The sequence below is a fragment of the Physeter macrocephalus genome, chromosome 7, assembly GCF_002837175.3.
Source record: "Physeter macrocephalus isolate SW-GA chromosome 7, ASM283717v5, whole genome shotgun sequence".
Classification (NCBI taxonomy): domain Eukaryota; kingdom Metazoa; phylum Chordata; class Mammalia; order Artiodactyla; family Physeteridae; genus Physeter; species Physeter macrocephalus.
In genome coordinates, this window is record NC_041220.1 from 40,321,877 (window position 1) to 40,343,584 (window position 21,708).

Below are 21,708 nucleotides of genomic sequence, written 5' to 3' on the forward strand. Positions count from 1 at the left end.
TTATTGTGAAGACAAACAGCGCTCTCAATATTAAAGTTGGTGAGCAGAACCAACTTTATTGGGTGTGAGTGTAAACTCAATCTTCACAGTAGATACTCTGCAGCAAATTAAATGAGATACCTTTCTTCTAAAATCACACTTTTTGGTAGATGCTTTAGCTGCAGTTTTTTTTTTTTAATGCCAGTATACTAAAACTTGCCCTTCAGATGTATCTCTTTAAAAAATGAATGAGAAAATTGAGGAAAAAATAATAAGGCAAGGGAAGACATAATAGGGGTGAAACATGGAAAGTTAATTGTTTTAAACCGTTTTTCTTAATTATTTGTGTCTCTCAATGCAGCAGAACACAAGACATTAAAAGGAATTTAATTAAAAATATCCTGAGGGCTTCCCTGGTGGCGCAGTGGTTGAGAGTCCGCCTGCCGATGCAGGGGACACGGGTTCGTGCCCCGGTCCGGGAAGATATCACATGCTGCGGAGCGGCTGGGCCCGTGGGCCATGGCCGTTGAGCCTGTGCGTCCGGAGCCTGCGCTCCGCAACGGGAGAGGCCACAGCAGTGGGGGGCTAGCATACCCAAAAAAAAAAAAAAAAAATCCTGAAATTAATTTCACTGGAATTAATTTCATATATCTGCATATCATATAATTTCTAAAGTATAAAACGTTCCATCAGTGAAATTAGTTAATTAAATCATCACATCTTAAAGTAACTGGAACACCACAATTCTCAATTGCCAAATTCTTTGACTTCCTGAAATCGCAATCATAGCTACCGTTTCTATATTTAGAAATTCTACCATTTACTTTGAAGAAAATGTTGACTAATTATTTCATTCCAGCCGCCAAAATATTGGAAGAATAGAAAGGGTCAGTAGCAGTGAGCGATAAGGGTATTTAAGAAACTAGCCACGGACTAGCACAGCCTACGAATGCTTGGCTATGTGACGGCAAGGTTGTTGATGCCACAAGCCTGTGATGGGCAGCAGGCAATATGCCAAACAAGGGACCCGCTCCTCTAAGGGCTTGCTGCTGAACTAGGTCTGATTTCCCTTCAGCTTCCCGGGAGCCCGGGTCTTCGCAGGCGTCTTCAGGAGAATTCTTCGCCCCAATTATCCTCGGAGAAAGACGCGCCTTTCCCGGAGACCGCTAGGCAACACTCACCACGGCAGCCTCCTGGTTACTTCCCTCCGTGGGTGTGTGACTTCGTCTAAGCAACTCACACTTACAGTAGATTCTCACTGGCGAGGCTGCGAGCAGCAGAGGGCGGGGGGAGCCGGGAAGAGGAGGAGGGAGGAGGGTGGGAGGCGCAGAGCGGGCAGGCAGAGGAGACCACGGAGCTCCAGACTCAGCAGGAGCGCGCCGTGGCGGTGCAGTTCCGAGCTCGCCTGCTCAGCGGCGCACACACCGCCTCCTCCCCGAGCACCGGGAACCGCCGCAGCTCCGGGCCGCCGCCGCCGCCGCAGGGCTCCGCGCTCTTGCCCACTAGCCGCCGTTACTCCTTCCCTCGTCAGGGCTCAGCCCGCAGCTTTCCTTGTGCCGGCCTCTTTGAACTCTGGGTCTTTTCCTCCGCTCCCCTCTCTCGTATTTTCCCCACCCTATATTTTCCCAACTCCTCTTCCTTTCTCCTTAGCCACCCTGCTTTTTTCTCCTCTTTTTATTGAAGATTTCTTCTTAAGATGCCTTGTCTTCCTTACCTTCGTCCATTTCAGCCCTGAAGACTGAAAAGGAGCCTTTATCTCTCCCCCAGTGGCATTTAAAAGACCCCCATCCTTAAAAGTCTAAAGAGGTAAAGAACAGGACGCGGGACCTTCTCGACACCCTTGAGTCCGGTCCCGAACTGCACTATCAACCGTAACTAGTATTTCATTTAACCCCAGTGTAGAAGAGGGAGTAGGGAGCCGGGAGCAAACTTCAGCAGTCTCAGAGGATCCCTGGTTCCTGCATTTGGACGAGCCAGAAGGCGAAGGAGCCCACCGGGAGCGAGGAGGAAGCGCGAGCCTCTCTCGCCCCCTCCGCGAGGCGGGAGCCGTGGACTGAGCGGCGCGGGACAGCGGCGGCGGCGGCGGCGGCGAAGAGAAGATGCGGGGCTCGGGGCCCCGGAGTGCGGGACGCCGGCGGCCCCCGGGCGGCGGCGACGACCTCCCCAGCACCCCCGCGTCTCTGGCCGGCTGCTACTCCGCACCTCGCAGGGCTCCCCTCTGGACTTGCCTTCTCCTGTGCGCCGCGCTCCGGACCCTCCTGGCCAGCCCCAGCAACGAAGGTAGAGCGGTGGGGGTGGGGACCGCGGCGACCAGGGGCGGAGGGGCGAGGCGGGGCCTGGAAGCGCGGGTCCGGGCGCGCTGGACGCGGCTGCCGCGGATGAAATTGCACCCCTCCTCTCGAACTAACATTTGTCGTCCGCTTTCGCTAGCCTTTTCGCCCTCATCCCGCGGTCTCTGCTTGCATTGTTAGACATTAGCTGCGGAGTGCTGGGCGCGGAACCTGCCTGTGGACACAGGCTGCTTGGCGGGGGGGGGGCTGGGAAGTTGGAAGCCAGGAAGAAAGAGGGCTCCGAGACCCGCGCCCGGAGGCTGGGTGCGGCTGGGTCTCACTTGAAGCGCGTGGGGAAGTGACATTTCGGGCTTGAAAGAGTGGGAACTGTTTGAAAAGCAGTGGCAGGGATCTCGGGAGCGGTGGGGCTTTTCGAAACCGTTGTTTGAGGCCGGGGATGGGAAACGCAGTGCGGGTAGCTGGATGCTTTTATTTGGGGGAGAGGGGAGTGCCTTCTGGGAGCTGTTATTTAGGGCATCACCCGCTGCTATTCTGGGGTGGGTGGTAAGAGCTTTTATTTCTCGAGGGAGGGGGATGACGAAGGAAGGAAGGCGCTCCACACTGTGCTGGTGTCGCTTACTTTGGGGGTCTCGTAATCACGCTGAGGCGAAATTGGAAGAAGGCGGGAAGGTGGGACGCCGCGGGAGGCGGAGGGTTAGGGGGGGAGGGGAATGTCGCCTCCAGGAAGGCGCTACTGGCACCCACCGGGTCAGGTCTTCCCATGTTTCCGTGAAAGAAAAGCCCCGCTCCGGATCCTCGAGTCCCCACTCTCCTCCCCACCCCCAATCCTGCGCTCCGGACCTAGAAGACTGTCCCGGCCTTGCACCGGGAGAGTAGGGTCGGTGCGGGAGTGGCACCTGCGCGGCGTTCGCGGCTCTCCGAGCTCTGCTCAGCCCCTCGGCCCGCCGCCCTCGGCCTCCGGGTCCGCTCTACCGCGCTGGATCCTCTTACACGCCGGGACCGAGCTTAAGGGCACAACCCAATGGTGGGGGGGTGGGGGGGGGGCAGCATCTCATATCGGTCAGCTCCTTCACGAACACATCGAAAACCCTACCCTCTTGGCTGCAAGGCTGGGGTTTCTATTTGGGGCTCCGGATGCCTCGAGTGAGGCACAGATCCTTAAAATTTTCCTTCCACTGGTGGGGCAGGGGATGCCGGACCGGAAAGATGAAGCAGCAGCGGCCGAGTCTTGCGTGTCCTCGTGACTTGCACGGGTTGGGTCTTGGCTGTAGGAGAAGCCGCTGTGCTGGTTTGGGAGTGCTGCCAGCTCCCTAGGAACCGTGTGAAAAGCAGGGCAGATCGAGACTCCTCACCCCACCCCATGAATTTCTCTCTTTAACCCCTACATTTATTTTTTTAAAATCTGATTTAAGGATTACATGTAGATCGATCTATCTACCTATCCATTTACCTACCTAAACTCTCCCATGATTAACACAAGCAGTCTGCATTTTTTACCTTCCCGACAAAGTTGAGAAAGTGTTTTCTGAAGTCGTAGTCCTTTTATTGACATCTCATGTTAGATTCATTATGTCAGAAGTCCGGAGGATTATGACAGGGTTAGGAGTCCTTTCATTAACTGTCTTATTCCACCAAAAGGGGCATCCTGGTTTGGATTTAAAGAGTAATAGTAGTAGTAATATAATTTATCCTTTCGTGTGTTCCTTTATGTTTCAGTTTTTTAAAATTTTTTTCCAGGTATGATGGGGAAGGGGCTTATGTAGAGATGTAAGGGAGTAGTAGCTCTTGGTTAGAGAATGGAAGAAATGAAATCTCAAGGAAGGTGGCACTAAATGGAAACAAGGGTCGAGACTGTGCGGGGAGAAAGAGGCAAAATGAGATGGAGAGACGCAAGCAAATAGCATCGGTCTCCTATTGTAAGCGGAGCTGGAGTCTTGTGGAAGGTAGACTGGCCGATATTACAGACTTAACACCCACAGATTGTGTTGTCCTTACCCCAGCTAGTGGTACACACAGCAAAACTTGGGCTTCAGTGAGATGGGGATTGCCGAGGTCTAACCAACAATGAGCGGTACTTTACCAGCCAGTGTTCTGAAGACGCTAAAAGGAAAAGCGTGTCTGTTGTTTGGGGTACATTTTGTGACTTCATTATTTTACATAACTAGAAATAATATTTACACACACACACACACACACACACACACACTTCCTCTCATTCATCCTGTCTCTGCCCAACAGTTTCCATCTTTCCATTAGTGTCATCCCAGACCTTTAATATTTATGTTCTCTTCTTTTTGTTTCTCCATGATACTGCTCTTCTAATTCAAAGAACAAGAATATAAGGTATTTATAACAGAAGTCAGTTTGTTTATTTATTTAAAGATTCAGATTGGAGATTTTAAGTTTGTTTTTGATTGTTTTTGGAGGAACTTTGGAAGATCAGGGGCAGAAAGATTTTATGTATGCGCTGACTCCATTAATAACTTGCTCTCCTATACTTTGCTTTCTGCAAGCTATAGATGCTTAGTGATTTCTCAGACTATAGTGTGTATATACATTATATATGTGTATGATATGAATGCTCCCATTATGTGAGAAAAAAAATTTCAAGGCAGATAGAAATAAATGTGAGTTTACATTTATAATTGGTATTCCAATCATGTTTAAAATTTAAGTTTGGTAGACATAAATAAGCAGAATTGAACAGAAAAAGTCAAATATGTGTGTAGAATCTTGGACTGATATGAAATGAATTTTAGAATACATTGGATAATAGACAAAAAGAGGAAAATTTACTCTTTAGCCTGAATTCTAGGATAATGTAAATATATCTTTAGTTGTCTTATTACACACATTAGGCAAAAATAACATGTGGAAGAAACCTTTGAACTACAGTGTAATATACAAGACTTTTATGTAAAATAATTCCAAGGCATATATAAAGCAAAAAAAATTGTCTAAGACTCATCAGGCAGGACAAATGTTAGCAAGTGTATCAACAAGTGAAAATTTTAATAGATTTAATAAGTAAAGGGAGCATGTCCACTGTTATGAATATTGGAGGTGGCCCTGAACTTATTCAGTAACTGCCACTTTTTGCTGTCTGGAGATATATTTGTAAACAAGCATTATTTGACAAGTGCTTTTCGCAGTAGGGATTCTTGGCCAATTACTGCTGAACAGCTATGCGTTGAAAATGATTCACCCGCAGTGAATCAAGCTTAATTCATTGAGCTACAGTCAGTAATGTCCCAGTAAAGTGCTTCTGACAGTTGTCAGCAGTTTGTATTTGAAAAGTCCAGTTTCTTGTCTCTGAATGTTTTGTATGTTGGAGAAAGTGGAATGGAGGGACTCTGAGGGAGAAAAAAAACACCACATGAGGGGAAAAACTGGGGAGCTAAACTGTTTGAAAAACAATTCTAAAATTGTAAATGTTTTCAGTGGAAAGAAAGAAAAGGAAGAAAGTTTATTTTAGGATTTTTCTTGGTTTATAATAGGACCAGGCCCATAAAATGATTGGATGACAGACATAATAGATTTGTAAAACCAAATGGCTTTGTTGTGTGGCCTTGTCATCTGGTTGTAATTCATTTCCTTTTAGATAAAGAGGCAGGACCCCACAGAAAAAGGACAGTGAAATTATTCCCTCACCAGGACGCTACTGAAGAAAAAAAGAGAGCCATTACCCCTGTTTGAATCATAGATTGTTGGAACTAGGAAGACACCATGAGGAGTTTAGGCTTTTTGCTTTATAAACCATGAATGGGGAGCAGAGGGTTGGGTCTTAAAATTGTAAGCCTTTTTTTTGAGGTAGACAAAGATCTTCTTGGGTGTCAGGGTGACATGTAAGAGAATTTCATTTCCTCATTTAGGGCTGGGAAGAGGTTGAACAATTTCTGCATTTCTAATGGATAGTTCTCCTTTGATTGAAAATATTCTTATTATAATATTGTCACTTGTAAATATTATTAATTCTTTATGTAAGTTCACATAGGATATAATTGGTATGGGAAAATATTCATTTTTTATTCTTAGAAATGTATTACTTGCCATTATTTGTATTATTAATACTCTGCTTTACAAAATGTGACCATTTAGAGTATTTCTACATGAAATATAAAAATGAGATGATATAGCTATTTACAGACAAAACAGCCCTAGTCTATTTAATTAAATATTAGACTTTATTCAGTGTTGCTACCGCTGAGAAAATGACTATGCTTTAGTTATTTTCACTACATTTTTGTTTATTGACTTGACCATTTAAATCTCCTTTGTTTGGTGTGCTTTTTTATGTATTTGCTTGAGTGACCAATTTATTTCTCTTTCATTTGGAAGAAACCTTTTTACCTTTGACTGTAAAAATAGGATATAATGTGCCTGATTATGTTAACTAACTATAGTTATTTTTCCTTTTACGAGTCACACAACTTTTTTTAAAAAGAAAAATGTGTTGTTAATATCTTGAAGAAATAACTACTGTAAAAGTAATGATAATTCTTTATACTTTATTTTTTCAATTTAAATTAGCAGATATATTTCATTTTACTAATGAATAACATGAACTTAAGTCAGCAGAGGTATCTGATTATTCAAATATGATTATGGCATTTTTAACAATCTTAAAATACTTTTACAATAGTTTTCATAAAACATCAAAATTAACTGATGTTTGAATATTCAGCCTTGCTTATGAATCACTAAAAATTGATTGCAGTATTTGTCCTTTTGTTTTCTTTCCAGAAACAGTGACTTTTAACTATGAAATCAATATGAGAGCTAAAAATGTAAATTGTTATCTTAGAGACTCAATGATTCTTTCTGTTCTAATATCTCTGGTGAGTATGTATTTATCTATAGAGCAGAATAGTTCCTGCTGGCATGCTCTACTGGGTAAATACATATTTAGTTATTTTGTCAAAATGTATATAATCTGTTGGTTAGATAGTGATTTCTTCAAAGGAGTTATCCTAGTCTATTGTATACATAAACACACCTAATGGTATTTTTAATTGACATTAAAAATGTATCATATGTTCTATCGCAGACTAAATGATACACTTACGTTTCTATGAATGTATACAAAAGTCACTAAAAAATAAAATAAGTTCTAAACGCTTTGTAAACACAGATTTAAATAGTTCATGTTTTTTACAAAAAGTTTAGTAATACATAACTTTGAAATAATAAAATAGGTTATTCAGTAAGATATATTTGATATAGGAAATGAATAAGTGGAGATTCTCTGATCTATTCATAACATTTTTCAAAGCATTATGTTATTATTATATTATATAGCAGTTAGAAAACTGGAAGATTTGATAGTTATTCACTGTGAAAATCTTGTCTGAATTATTGGTTCCATTGAAAATGTTTAAATCAAAATGTAAATGATCTGTTTTTAGGTATTTGGTTTTTAACTTCCAAAACAGCATGACTGCTTAAGGAGTCTCCCTTTATCATATATTTACTTTTCCTGTTTTAGTTTCTGCCTTTCCAGACATTTGTTTATTCAGAGTTAATGAAATAGATTTTAAAGTGTTTGAACAAGACAAAAATTTACTTTTGAACAAGCAAAAATGTTTAAGAATTTTAAATCCAAATTTTGGACAACATTTCATTTTTTAGAATACATTTGGTAACATATGCAAGGTGTTGTAATAAAGAACTTTTCACCAAAATACTAGGCTTACTGATGCCGTAAATTGTACTATGAAATAGCCATTTATAAATCAAATTACAAATAGGTAGTGGTACAGGTATTCTTAAGTATTAAAACTTGATTGGAATTTACATTTTTCTATTGACACTGTAGATTTCACATGTATAGGATTTATTCATTTTACTCATTCTAATCCCATAAAATAGAGATGGCTGTAATTTAAAATTCATATTAAAATGGCAATAGAAAACACTTAATTGAATGACTTAAAACGTAATTCTAATCAACAAATCTCATGAAAAATAGGTTTTTAAATTAACTTTTAACTTATTTCATTACCATCTTAAAATTTTCTTAGCCTATATAATGTTAGTATAAATCAAAAAATAAATAAATAAGAAAAAAAACGCTGTAAGGTACATAATAATTTAAATTGTGTCTGGTGAAATGTGTGGGACTTTATGGTCTGGCTTTTTTTTTTTTCTAAAAGTTCAAACTTGTCATCGAGTATCTCTAATGAGAATTCTAGGTGTTACAAAGTTATAAAATAAAACTGTAATTTAGTAGTTGCATCACTTGGAGCTTTTGAAAACTCTGTGGTTTAGCATGATGACTTTTATTATTACTAGCTGCCATTTTATGTGGGTATAATTTTTAAAGTTTTTTTTTAATCTTTAGCAATTTAAAGAAACCATAAGGAGTCATTTCTACCATTTAAAGAATGCCGAAAAATCCTCTAAAAAAAGTATGTGTTTTGTCTTTAGAATCTCGTTGATAATGTATTCAGTTAAAGAAAACCTAGTAAGCTCTGTTCTTAAAGCATTATTTTAGCTCTTTTCTTTTTCCCCTGTAGGTTCTACAGCCTTTAGTTCCTGATCAGTTTATGTAGTACTTTATTAATATCATTTAAACTATTTCTTAAACTATTGGGTAACATACAAAACTTTGTTGATCAGAAGTTGACCCTAGGTCATGCATTCTTTCCTCTGTATCTTCCAGTGATTAAGTATTCATGGCTTTAATTGCTGTGCATTTATTAAGCAGAGTGCAGGAACTTGGCCTGAGGATTGTGTTTGTGCACATGGACACGTTTTGGGTTGTGTGTTAAGGTTGTGGTGAAGCTGGGAGAAAGAGTGGGGAGAGATGTCATGATGGTATCACTATGAACTTGATATTAATAAAAGCGCTTGGGTTTTATTTTTTATATTGTTAAAAAATACCATACTAGCACACACACACATTCTAATTTTAAATTTGTTTTACTGACTCTGAAAATTTAAATGCCAGCCTAATGGAAAAAAATAACTCTTTAGTTCATTTTATTTCATCCATTTAGTTCTTTTTTCTTTTATTTCTCTGTAAGTTGTACAGTTTTCTTCAGTCATGACAAATACTTGTGGCGTTAGATACCTCTCAGATTAAATAATTGGGATTAAAGTGTCTGTGATGAGTCTAATTCTGTTATAGTTGCTGGACTATTGCCCAGGCTATCTTCTCCATCCATCACACACGTCTTCAGTTCTAACTAAACTGGGCTCGTAACTCTGTTAAGTAAATGATCTGGTACAAATAAAATAATAATAATAATCAAAGAGCCAAAACCGGAGGGTTGAAATATTTTGCATATGCTTTGTGAGAAAATGTTCCTACTTGGAAACATGTTTCTGGCTCAGTATTGGACGATTTAGAGAAAATACAGTCTGTTCTTTTACTCAGAAATGGGTAGTGTCTTTTTTCTCTTATGATAATTTCACACTCTTATTTTCATCTGCCACATCTCATTTCCCCTTTACCCCTCGTTTTCTCTCTCTTCCCCTTCTTCCTTCTTCCCCCCTCCCCTATCAGATACTCCGTGTATGCAAAGTCAAAGCAAGATAAGAAGGTAAGAGCTCATCCATGCCTGTAAGAGCTCATCCATACATCCTGCCTCCAAGGAAGTATTGGGGTGATCAGACAATATAGTCTTCTGTTAAATAAATCATGGGACCCAGTCCTTAACGGTAAAGAGTAGATTGTAGCAAACAAAGTTATATATTTTTTACTTGATTCTTAAGTCAGAAGTACAAGAGTTTAAGGTATCTCTGTCAGTTTTGTGTTTCTTACAAGATAACTCACTTATTTACTTTGCACTGGCTGTCCCTTCCAGTTCCAGGATGCTTGTTAATGACTTCTGTGGAAAGACAAACTCAGCAGGTAGGTCCGGCTGGCACCGGTTCAGCTCAGCAGTCCGCAGCAGGCACGCTCTCTCTGAGCCAAGTTGTAGCTTTCACGCACAGCCCTGGCCTCTGTGCTGCTAGCTGGACAGGTGATTCGACTGCCCTTTTTTGTGGAAGATGACAGTGGTCTGTCTTCTTCCTACAGTCTAGGCAGTATAGTGATGCTGTCACGCTTCTCCTAAAAGTGGTACAACCAGCCTTCTGAGAAAAGTAGAAAATACTTAGGGGGCTTCCCTGGTGGCACAGTGGCTGAGAATCCGCCTGCTGATGCAAGGGACGCGGGTTCGTGCCCCGCTCCGGGAAGATCCCACGTGCCGCGGAGCGGCTGGGCCCGTGAGCCATGGCCACCGAGCCTGTGCGTCCAGAGCCTGTGCTCCTCGACGGTAGAGGCCACAACAGTGAGAGGCCCGCGTACCAAAAAAAAAAAAAAAAAAAAAAAAAAAATACTTGGGAACTGTTGAGTCTGAAGGATTTTAACCATATCTACTTTCAAACCATCATATATGATTTTTCTGGAAGTTGGGGGTAGGAGCAATGAAAACAACAGAACCATTTAATCTTGGAGATTTGGAGCCACTGTTTTTTGATTCAAGCCTGCGAAACGAAGCAGGGAAAGGATTTCTGGTATGGAATTACAGAAAAATAAGAGAAAAGAAAAAAAATCCAAACTTATGGCTTTGAAATTCAAAAAGAAAGTAGTCTTGTTTTGTTTTGTGTTTCTGTTTTTTTGTATCTTGTGGAGTTTTTTTTGTTTCTGTTTTGTTTTGTTTCCTTTTTTCTAATCTCCATCATTTACTATCTCTGAATTCTGTGGACACTCACTGTGTTATTTTTTTAGCCTCAGTTCATGTATCTGTAGCATGGTACTACTTCACATAATTGTTGTGGAGAACAATCAAAATGAGATAATTTTCTAATTGGTGAGCATATGTAAGTTGTGGGAGTGTGGCTGGTTAGAGCTCGGCAAAGTCCATGTATGTTAATGCTTCTCTTGCCAGGTAAGGAGTAGGATACAAGGCAGTTTTGTGGATTTAAGTTTACACTATGTGAGGAATCGTCCTCAAGGAAAGGAGTACAAAAATATTTTAGTTTTGCAAGTGTAGCAGAAATACGGACTTAGTGAACACTTTGCTGGTGCCTTAGTGGCATGGAAGTGACCCATGTCATTGAGGGCCCTGTAGCTTAATTTTAATTAACTTTGCGATAACTGCCTCTCACTGGGTTGTGCAAAATGGGAACATGTAAAGACCATGAAGTGAGCCCTGCTATGTATGAGTGATGTGTTCTTGACCCATCCACCTCAGATTCCACGTAGTTAAAATTAAGTGTTAACACACACTCATAGCATTGTGAAAATAAAATAATGTGTAGAGTATGTATGTTGCTTAGTAAAATTCCTAGAGCAAAACAGGTATCCAACAAATATTAGTCCCTGGGGTTTCCCCACTACCAAATGTAGGATATTTGAGATAAGCTTTCAGAATCACAGGTTATTGTCTTCCTTGCATTGGATGATCAAAGGGAAGCTGGGACAGGAAAATAATCTAACAAAAAGAATTGCATATGCAAATTTTCCGTAGAGCAATCAAAGATAAAAATCAACCACGTGATGTTGTCCTATTTTCTAGCTGGTTTCCTAATTATTTAATATTGAATACTGGGATTTGATTAGGAAATAAAGGGAAAATCATCAGTAGAAGGATCATGGGTTGTAAATGTTGCCTTTTATCTCATTATGCCCCAAGGAGGGGTCAGAAGTTTCTTATTAGCCACAAAACATATCAAGAGATATTTCAAATGTTTTGGATATTTAGTACTGGCATAGTAAGTCTTATATATGTGTATTTAATATAATATATACTATATATATTTAAATGACCTTTATGGTGCTGTGAAAGTGGATAATAGGGAGAATTAAATCCTTAGAAGTTTCCTGAAACATATGTCTGACACTATATTTCGACACCTCTGTTTTGGTTTAAAGTATACGATTTTCTCATCTGCTCAGTTATATTCAGATTTTAAAATATTACTTGGAAATATAACTGAGCTTTTATATTTTTAGAAAGGTTTTAATACAATTCTGTGAAAGCTTATCTTTTTTATGTAGGTAACATAAACAGTTATAAGGAAGTTTAGAATGTATTGTATTTAGACCTGCTTGTGAAATGTATGTGTGTATCTGCGTGCATGAGTACACCCACCTGTATACAATAATTATAACTAACATTCATTATTGATATACCGTGTGCCAAACATTAAGTGGTTTACATGTATACTGATTCATTTTCCTCAAAACAAGCCTAGGAAATATGTATTATTATTATTATTCCTATTTTACACATGAGGAAACTGAGGCAGAGAACAGTTAAATAACTTGCTCAAGGTTACACATCCAAAAGTGGTAGAAATCTGCATTCAAGCCCAGGCAGTTTGACTCCAGCACTGCTCTTTTCAACTCTTCTATACAAGGGGAGACTGTTGACTAAAGTCCTTCAGATGTCCACAGTCACTCTTGCCCTCACCATCCAAATAATGGCTCATTCCACAGACAGTGGGAAGTACGGTTAAAATGCATACAAAAATTCATGTGGAGTCCTGAAGATATTTGTTCTCATGTTCACTCATACCTCTATTTTTTTTGTTTTTTCCTTCTTACTAAATACTTGATCCGCTTCTTGTCATTGGGCTTTTATACACCGATTGACCCCCATGTTGACAGCTCCCCTCTTCATTGCCCACTAGCCACAAGGCAAGATCTCTTCCTCCACATTATGTCTTTTTAATTTTAGGCCATGTATTTTTTAGTTTTTAAATTGTTTTCTGTTACTTTCATGTATAAGCAGCCCAATTCTCAATCTCTAGCCCAGGCTACACCCTAGACCTAGCTGTGTATACCTGTAATCCCGTTCAGAAACTCTCCTGGCGAAGTGCTGTTTGTGACTGATCACTACACCTTGCTCTGTTGGAAAGAGAGGGCAGTTTTGAGATAAAGTTTTGCCTTAAACTCATGACATTATAATTTTTAGGCAACACTACTTTTTGTAACAAGTGAAGGTACTGAAACGTTCAGTGGGTTGAGTGGAAAATGTATTCACCTTTAGTCTCCTATCCAAGGCAACTTCTTGGGTGCTTTTTTTTCTCTTTATATACATGGCAATATTAAATATTTTATAATCAATTTTAGGTAGTTTATGTTATTAAAATGCTTTGTAGTTTACAAAATGTGCTAACCTACCTTATTCCACGAGAATCTCATAAAAACCTATAGGGTAGATTAGACAAATCATTGCTATAAACAAAGGAACTGAAACAAGAAAATTTGGTCTAGTAAAAAAATCAGAACTGGTTTCACAGCCAAAGTCTCATGATTGCAGAATCAGCATTCCACTTTAGGAGGCGGTGAGGCAGAGTGGTAAGAGCACAGGCTCTGGGGTCTGGCTGAACCACTTAGAGTTGTGTGAACTTGAAAAACCTGAAAGCTAGAAAACCTCCTTGTGTCTATGCATTCTTTTTTGTAAAATGGGAATATTTATACAGTTCGGGGTTGTAAAGATTAGGTTCATATCAATAAAGTGTTTTGTAAAAGTTCTGGTACACAAAAAGCATTATATAAGTGTTAAATAGTCCACGTGCTAAAAAGTAGTGTGGGTTGGCACTCTGACTTTTAGCAGGGTCTAATTTTCCACATTAGTTAGTGAGTACTGTCTAATATTTATTGTGTATGGAAATATCACAAGAAAAGCACTTGACTTCAGTTCAGTTGCTCAAGCAGACCTTGTTTACTCCCTGGGTAAACCCTTCAATGGCTCTCTAGTGCCCTCAGGATAAAATCTAAATTCCTTGAGCCTGAGTACAAAGCACTCAGTGATTTGCTCCTGGCCCACCTCTCCTGCTGCTTCCCTCCACGTCCGTCCCTGCACTCCATGCTTCTGTGGGGGAGCCCTGCTCTCAGCACAGTTGGATTCTGGGTGCTCAATAGGAAACCCTCAGCTCCTTCCTACACCTAGGTTACCTTGATCTTTATGCCTAAGTTATACAGGGTAAGAGCCCTCCCCAATTTTCCCAATATTCTGTGCCATTCTTTTTCCGTGTGTAGCATATCACGCTGGGCTGGAATCAAGTTTTCCCTTGTTTATACATTTCTGATATTTGATAAGAATAGAAATCACCGTAAAAAGTAAAGGTTAACCAGAGAAAAAGCTCTCTTCTGAACTGAGACATCCCTACTAAGAGTTATTTAGTATGATTTGCCAACTAAAGCATGTTGATTCCAAGAAAACTGGCAGGTTTTCTGCTTTTGCATTTACCAAATGCATCAGTATGAAGAAAGCTTTGCCTGTCTGTAACCCCAATACCTGATACTCCGTATGTATCAGTGAAGTATGTTATGCCCTGTAAATTTACTTTTAAGGAATAAGTTATATTAAGTAACTTGTTTTGTTTCTGCTTTTAAACACACCGAGTCTCACATTACTGTTTTTCCTGGTAGAGCCTATGTAGCTTTTGTCCTAAATTCATAACTAATAGAGTTTAGAATCTCTGGTATTATGGAGTCTCTTCTAAACGGAGATTTTGCCAACTAAAAGAGTGTATGATTTGCCCACCAAAACAAATTAATACCAAGAAATTTGGCAGTAAAATACTTTATTTTAGATTTACCAAAATTATCAATGAGAGGAAAGTTCTACTGAAGTTTGCCAAACCACTAGGAAATAAATAGGATATATCCTGTGGTCACTATCTTTTTGTGATTTAATCAACTACTGTTTTTCCCCCTCTTTCTTATGATAAGTTGTCAGAATTCCTGACTTGAGCCACAATCAGCCAACATAAAATACTTTTTTCTGTTTTAAGCATGACTTAACTTTATCTCTAGAAAAACAATTAGTATAAAACATCTGTTTCTTAAAAAAAAAAACAAAAAAACAAACATCTGTTTCTTAATGGTTTAAATTTCTGGGGAGGGGGTGGATTTACTCCTTCATTTGTTCTAGATTTCCTGGATAATTTAGACTGTCACTTACTTTATGAAGCACTTTAGATTTACAACTTGGTAGGGATTCTTAATAATGCAGGGAAAGGAGCAGGAAAATGGATATCATCAACCATGTGAACAGAATAACATTAAAAAATAGATTTATAAAGAATAAAGTTTAAAATGTAATGATGAATGGCTTTTTAAGTATAGCTTGGTTAATGTCTGGTTAGTGTGTTTAATTCTACCCGGTGTCTGGTTAGTATATTTAATTAACTATCCCTTTTGAACATATTTTTATTTACCCTAAAAATTCTAACAAATATATAAGAAGTGTCAGTGGGTTAATATTGTATTCTACTGAGCTAAGAATTCTTTGAACTGAATTTTTTCTTCTAGATGGGAGGGATAATAGTGATAACTGCTCTGAAAACTATTACCACATAATCTCCTTTAATTCTCACAATAACCCTGTGAGCTGGATATTATTTCAGTTTACTAGTGGGAGATGGGGCTGGGGAGAAATTAAGTAAATTGCACTGAGTTGCACAACAAATAAATTGATAGGATAGGAACCAGGTGTGTTTGATGCAGAAGCTCTTGGTTGCACCCACTATCTAGAGATTATATTTATTTAAATGTACTTAAGTATTACGATTTGTATTTTATTTACATATACAATTGTTCAGGAAGGAATCATGTTTTGTTACAAAACCACATGTTTTATAAGAAAATCAATTAATATAAGAATAATATAAGCAAAGTATATGGGGACATGGAAAATTTATATCAAGAAAATCTCACTATCATTAATGCTAAAGCAATTGAATAGAAAACTTAACTATAAGCTTTGATTTACACAGTTCTCATTTCCTGGCAGAAAACCTGTCAGAACCTATTAGATGAAAATCAGTTTTGTATATTATGAAAATTGGCAAGAATTATTATTCATGGCATTGTTCAGACACAAACAACACTGTGACCAGCTAATAGGTTCTTATGTAAGTCACTGTTGAAAGCCAAGGACAAAATGTTAAAAATGGTTTTCAAATTTCTCTTTTTTTTAAGTTTCAGAACCTCTCATTCCTCTCATCACTGTCGAAGCCCAATACATGAAGCAGATAACAACAGAGTTATTGGGCTTCCTGGCTCTGTCTTTACCTCCTTGCTCCCTTCAACTGCTTGTGCCTCTAAGATATCTCTTTAGAACCACAGGGGCCATTGTGGGCTCAGTGTGAAAACCACTGTGTTAAAATATAAAAGGAATGTTGTATAGAAGATCCGTGTGCTATGATGCTGACTTGTAGCTTTGTAACAATCTAGCTAAAAAATAAATTATAATATCTAGTAAAGTTTACTTTGAACCAGTGGTTCCTAACCCAGAGGCACTCATCAGAGCCAACCTCAAAACATAGTTAAATATACCATGCCTGGAGCCTCCTATACTCACTGAGTCAAAATTCATTAAAGCAAGTCCTGTGGAAATCTGTAAGTTTAGAACCTGGGAATCTGTACTTTTAGAATATATATTCTAAAAGTACAGATACATATATATATCTATATAAAAAAACTATATAAATGCTTTATTATTAATCTCAAAAAGGAGAATATGAAAATGTGCTAAGGCTAAAGGTAATGTATATTATTATCAGATAACACTATGTACAATAAGGACATACAAAATGTTAGAGAATTGTAAAAACAAATTATTCTAAGTCCAAAATTATTCTAACTATGGTTTGATATGTAGTCAAAGATAGAGCCATTGATATCAGAACTGATCCTCAAAGTGTATGCTTTGATTAATATTTCCCCTTTATATTCCTAAATAATATTATCTTCATTTTGAATGTGTTCCCATAGATCCCTGAGTGTCAAATGTTAATTCAGATAATTATACCCTAAGAGAGTCTGACTTGGGGGACACAGAAGGATTATTTCACAGGTCATGCAAATTCAAGCAGATGTCTACTCTTAGAGCTAAGCAATTGGAAGGTTGAACAATCAGCAGGATACTTCCTATTTTATGCACTGATGCATCCCCAAGGCCTAGAACAATTCTTGGTACTTAAGTAGATGCTTAATAAACATTTGTGGAACGAATGAATGCTCATTCACTGCAGGTGTCCATAGAACTTTAATAGAAGTTAAAGCAGTGAGCTAGACTTTCTCCTTTTTATATACTATTTGTATTACATATAATTTATTAGGTTGAAGATAATAGAAAAACTATCCAACAGTGACTTACAATGTAGAGGGGTTAAAAAAATGTTTGAGAAAGAAGTTTCAGAGTAGATATCTGGTAGTTTGGGTTCAGTGGCTTAATGATGTCAGGATAGGAATCTCTGTGACTTTTTTGGCCTTACTTTCAAGCCTATTGCCTCATGGTTGCAAGAAGGCTGATGCATCTCGAAGCATCACATCCAGTTCAGAATAAGAAGAAGGGAAAGAGAAGAGCCAAGAATCATGTCAGCTGCACTATTCCTTCAGCTAGGACAGCAAAACTTTCCCAGAAGCTGACAAGGAGATTTCAGACCTATGTAACAAGGGCCCCCAGTTCAGTGGAGGCTAAGATTATAGAAACATAATGATCATTATTTGGTAAGGCCAGTTATGAAGCATTGTCTGGTGCTGGGCACATTGCCCCTCTAAACACAAGTGAGATTCTGATATGAAGGAAGGAGAAAAGATGTTACTAATTAATGGGCATAAAATAGCATCTGATACAATACCACTGAAAAGAGAAAATTATTTTATTTTATCTTGTTTTATTTTACTTTATTTTCTTTTTTTTTTCTTTTCCTTTATACACATTGTAAAAGGAGAAGTAGCCAACTAGTGGGGTTATATTTTGACCAAAAATATATTTTAGGTACCAGGTTAACTAGGCAAAAATGATTGCTACTAGAGCATCAATCTTATACCTTATAAAGATACATAATTTATTGTATTTCTAAAAAATGACTTAAAAATTACTTTGCTGCTGTCATGAACTTGCTAGCTATTTTGAAATGGATAATTAGAGCTGGGTACTAAAATGTTGATGTTCAGCCACCTTAAATTATTGGGCACAATATTTATTTATACTTCTGTCAGTATTGCTTTATATTTTGACTAGCTTTTGATGACAAATGGTTATCCAAGGATTTCTTGTAATATATATATATTTTTTCCATTTTAGATAACAAAGCTATTCTGTAGCATTTACATCAGAATTCAGTTTTAATTAAGCCACAAGACTGACATGGGATAATGACTGAAGTTGCTAGCAGAAATTTGGGTCACTTCTCATTTCACAATAAGGGCTACTGGGCCACACAGTTGTTTGTGCTTTTTTGGAAATACCATCACCTTAAAATACAGACTGTGAAATTGTGCAAGTTTCTGTCTGTTTTAGTGCATGTTCAGATCTAATCATCATTTTATCCTACCCTGAAGGCTGGAAAGCTAATTATTATATAGGTTGTTTTGCAGTTTGGTATATTTCAATCAAACATTAGGGGTAATTAGGGACTGGGGTAAGGATTCATTCCAAATGAAGAATCAGCTTTGCATACATTTTCCATTCTATTTTTATGTGCTTTTTGACATCTAAGGACAAAGTATATTTTGACAAACTTATACCCTTTTTTGCCCCAGTTAGCATGCTTATTAAAGCATAATGAATAATAAAATAAAAAAATAAGAGTTACCCTTTTGCTTTCTGAGATCTTGTAACTTACTGTTGGAAATTTGATACTAAATTTTGATTTCTTCAGGAAAAACTAGTATCTGCTCTGTTTAGATTAATAGATCTGAGGATTTCCATTTTATATAGAGTACTACTAGATCATTATGGGAGACGCTGGCTTCTGTAACATGTTATTCAAAATTCATTGATTTAGTAAAACTCCTTGATATGTAGAAATTAAGAGTTTCAAAGGAGGGAACCTTTGGATTCAGTAAGTCTGATATTGGGGCAAGTGTGATATAGAAGCAAGAGAAAGAGCTTTGGAGTTAGATAGACTTGGATTTCGATTCTGGTTTTGTGCTTATCAGCTCCATGACCTTAGACCGCTGCCGTGTTGAGCTTTTCTCAACCTCAATTTCCTTATCTGTAAAGTGGGGAAAATAACATACCAAAGGATCATTGTTAGGATTAAGTGATATAATGTTTATTAACTACAGATACACATAATTTTATTAGTCTTAATCACTGACATTACAAATATGAGAATTGAGGCCCTCAAAGTAAAATCACTTCCACAAGCTCACACAGTAGCAAACCAGAACCATAGGACTGATGAATATCCTCTGTGCAGTGAACTATTCTCAAAGTGAATTGTGAATGTGCACATTTATGTCAAATGTTGAGGATTTGCACTGTTTTGCAAGGAAGAGCTTCATATACTATCTACATACATTGTAGAGTGGTGAACAGGAATTGAGTGAGCATATTCTGTAATATGACAATTTTCAAGCCCATTATGTCATCTAATTTTGACTTTTCTTTTTAGAATAAAAACAATATGTAAAACTAGACAAGTTTGGTTACCACACCTGACAAGGTAGCCATGAAAACCATGTTTTTGCTCTTTTCATGCTTTGTGTCCTGTGAGGAGCAGACTGCTCATTAGTCATAATTTCGCTCAGTAGATTTCAGAGTTACCTTTGCCTAAACACTCTGTGTAGACTAACCAGTGGATACAAATTCTCAGTCCCTCTTTGCCATCTCCATGAGTTTACAATTTTAGAGTATACTAACAATTCAAAATCTTTAGCATACATTTCTGATTGATTTTTGCTTTCTTCAGAGTTGTATGCTTCATAGTATGACTATGCTACTGTTTACTTTTCAAAGAGCAGTGGCGAAAACTTCTTTGTTTATGATGATGAAAAATATTTTGTAACGAAATGAAAAAAGAGAGACAAAAAGAACAAAATGAGCAGAGGTGAATGTATTTTGAAACAAACAATTAAAGGCAGTGGTTATTGCTCATAGTCAACAATGAGAGTAATAAGATTGAAAGAGACAACAAAAATCATCTATCTTTGATATTACTTATCACTTCAAAGATAACTAAGATGATGGTGTAAGTAACTCAATTTGAAATGTCATTGGAATTCTTTAAGTCAAATATCTTTAAATGGGAAGTATTGAGACATGATAGAAGAAGAACAGACTTCTGGCATAAGAGAGACTAAAGTCTGCCTTCAAATTCTGCCACTTAGCAGTTGTATCTGTTAGGATGTCTTCCTCTGCAAATAACAGCAAATCACTTCCCATTGGATTAAGCAACAAATCTGATTATTTCCCATATAACAGGAAGTCCTAAGAGAGGCAAGTTTCAAATTTAGGTGGATTAGCAACTCTGTGATATAATTGGGAATCAGATACTTCTCATCCCTTCACTCGGCCAACCCTAATCTATAAGCTTTGCTCTCCTGCTGATTCTCCTTATTTGCTCTAGATGGCTGCATCAGTTCCAGGAAATATACTCATACCCAGCAACTTTCAAGGCATCCAGGAGTTTCCTTTTCTACTGTTTTCTTCATAAAAACTCCTTTCCTTTGCAGATCACCTTCACAGCTCATTGGACAGAACTGAAACAATAGTTAAGACCACATAATTGGAACTGAGATAAATTCAGCATTGCTAAATTGTGGAAAAAGAAGGAGGGAAGAGCCTGAATGAAACTGGAGAAGAAAATAGAGACCAATTTTTCTGGAAGAACTTATATTGAAAACAAGACACAGGCTTCCCTGGTGGCGCAGTGGTTGAGAGTCCGCCTGCCGATGCAGGGGACACGGGTTCGTGCCCCGGTCCGGGAAGATCCCACGTGCCGCGGAGCGGCTGGGCCCGTGAGCCGTGGCCGCTGAGCTTGCGCGTCCGGAGCCTGTGCTCCGCAACGGGAGAGGCCACAACAGTGAGAGGCCCGCGTACCGCAAAACAAAACAAAACAAAAACAAGACACAACTACAACGTTTGAAGTAGGGAGGTGACGTGACCACATTGGTGGCTTAGAAAGGTCTTTCTGTGTGCAGTGTGTTGTAGACATTTTCAGGGATCATGCCTCTCTACTGAGAAACCAGTTAGGAAATTTTCCAAGTTAAAAGTTATGGCACAGCGGGCTTCCCTGGTGGTGCAGTAGTTGAGAGTCCACCTGCCGATGCAGGGGACACGGGTTCGTGCCCCGGTCCGGGAAGATCCCACATGCCGCGGAGCGGCTGGGCCCGTGAGCCGTGGCCGCTGAGCTTGCGCGTCCGGAGCCTGTGCTCCGCAACGGGAGAGGCCACAACAGTGAAAGGCCCGCGTACCGCAAAACAAAACAAAACAAAAACAAGACACAACTACAACGTTTGAAGTAGGGAGGTGACGTGACCACATTGGTGGCTTAGAAAGGTCTTTCTGTGTGCAGTGTGTTGTAGACATTTTCAGGGATCATGCCTCTCTACTGAGAAACCAGTTAGGAAATTTTCCAAGTTAAAAGTTATGGCACAGCGGGCTTCCCTGGTGGTGCAGTAGTTGAGAGTCCACCTGCCGATGCAGGGGACACGGGTTCGTGCCCCGGTCCGGGAAGATCCCACATGCCGCGGAGCGGC

General features: G+C 39.0%; 1 protein-coding gene across 5 annotated transcripts in view; it reads left to right on the forward strand.

The window, feature by feature from the left end:
• Window positions 1-2,078: 2,078 nt before the first annotated feature.
• The window catches only part of EPHA5 (EPH receptor A5), a 326,273-nt gene continuing 306,643 nt past the window's right edge, over window positions 2,079-21,708 (forward strand). For all 5 annotated transcript variants that reach the window (XM_055085948.1, XM_024132021.1, XM_024132023.1 and 2 more), the window contains exon 1: window positions 2,079-2,259. In XM_055085948.1, the coding sequence (XP_054941923.1) occupies window positions 2,079-2,259 (181 nt within the window). The remainder of the gene's footprint in view (window positions 2,260-21,708) is intronic.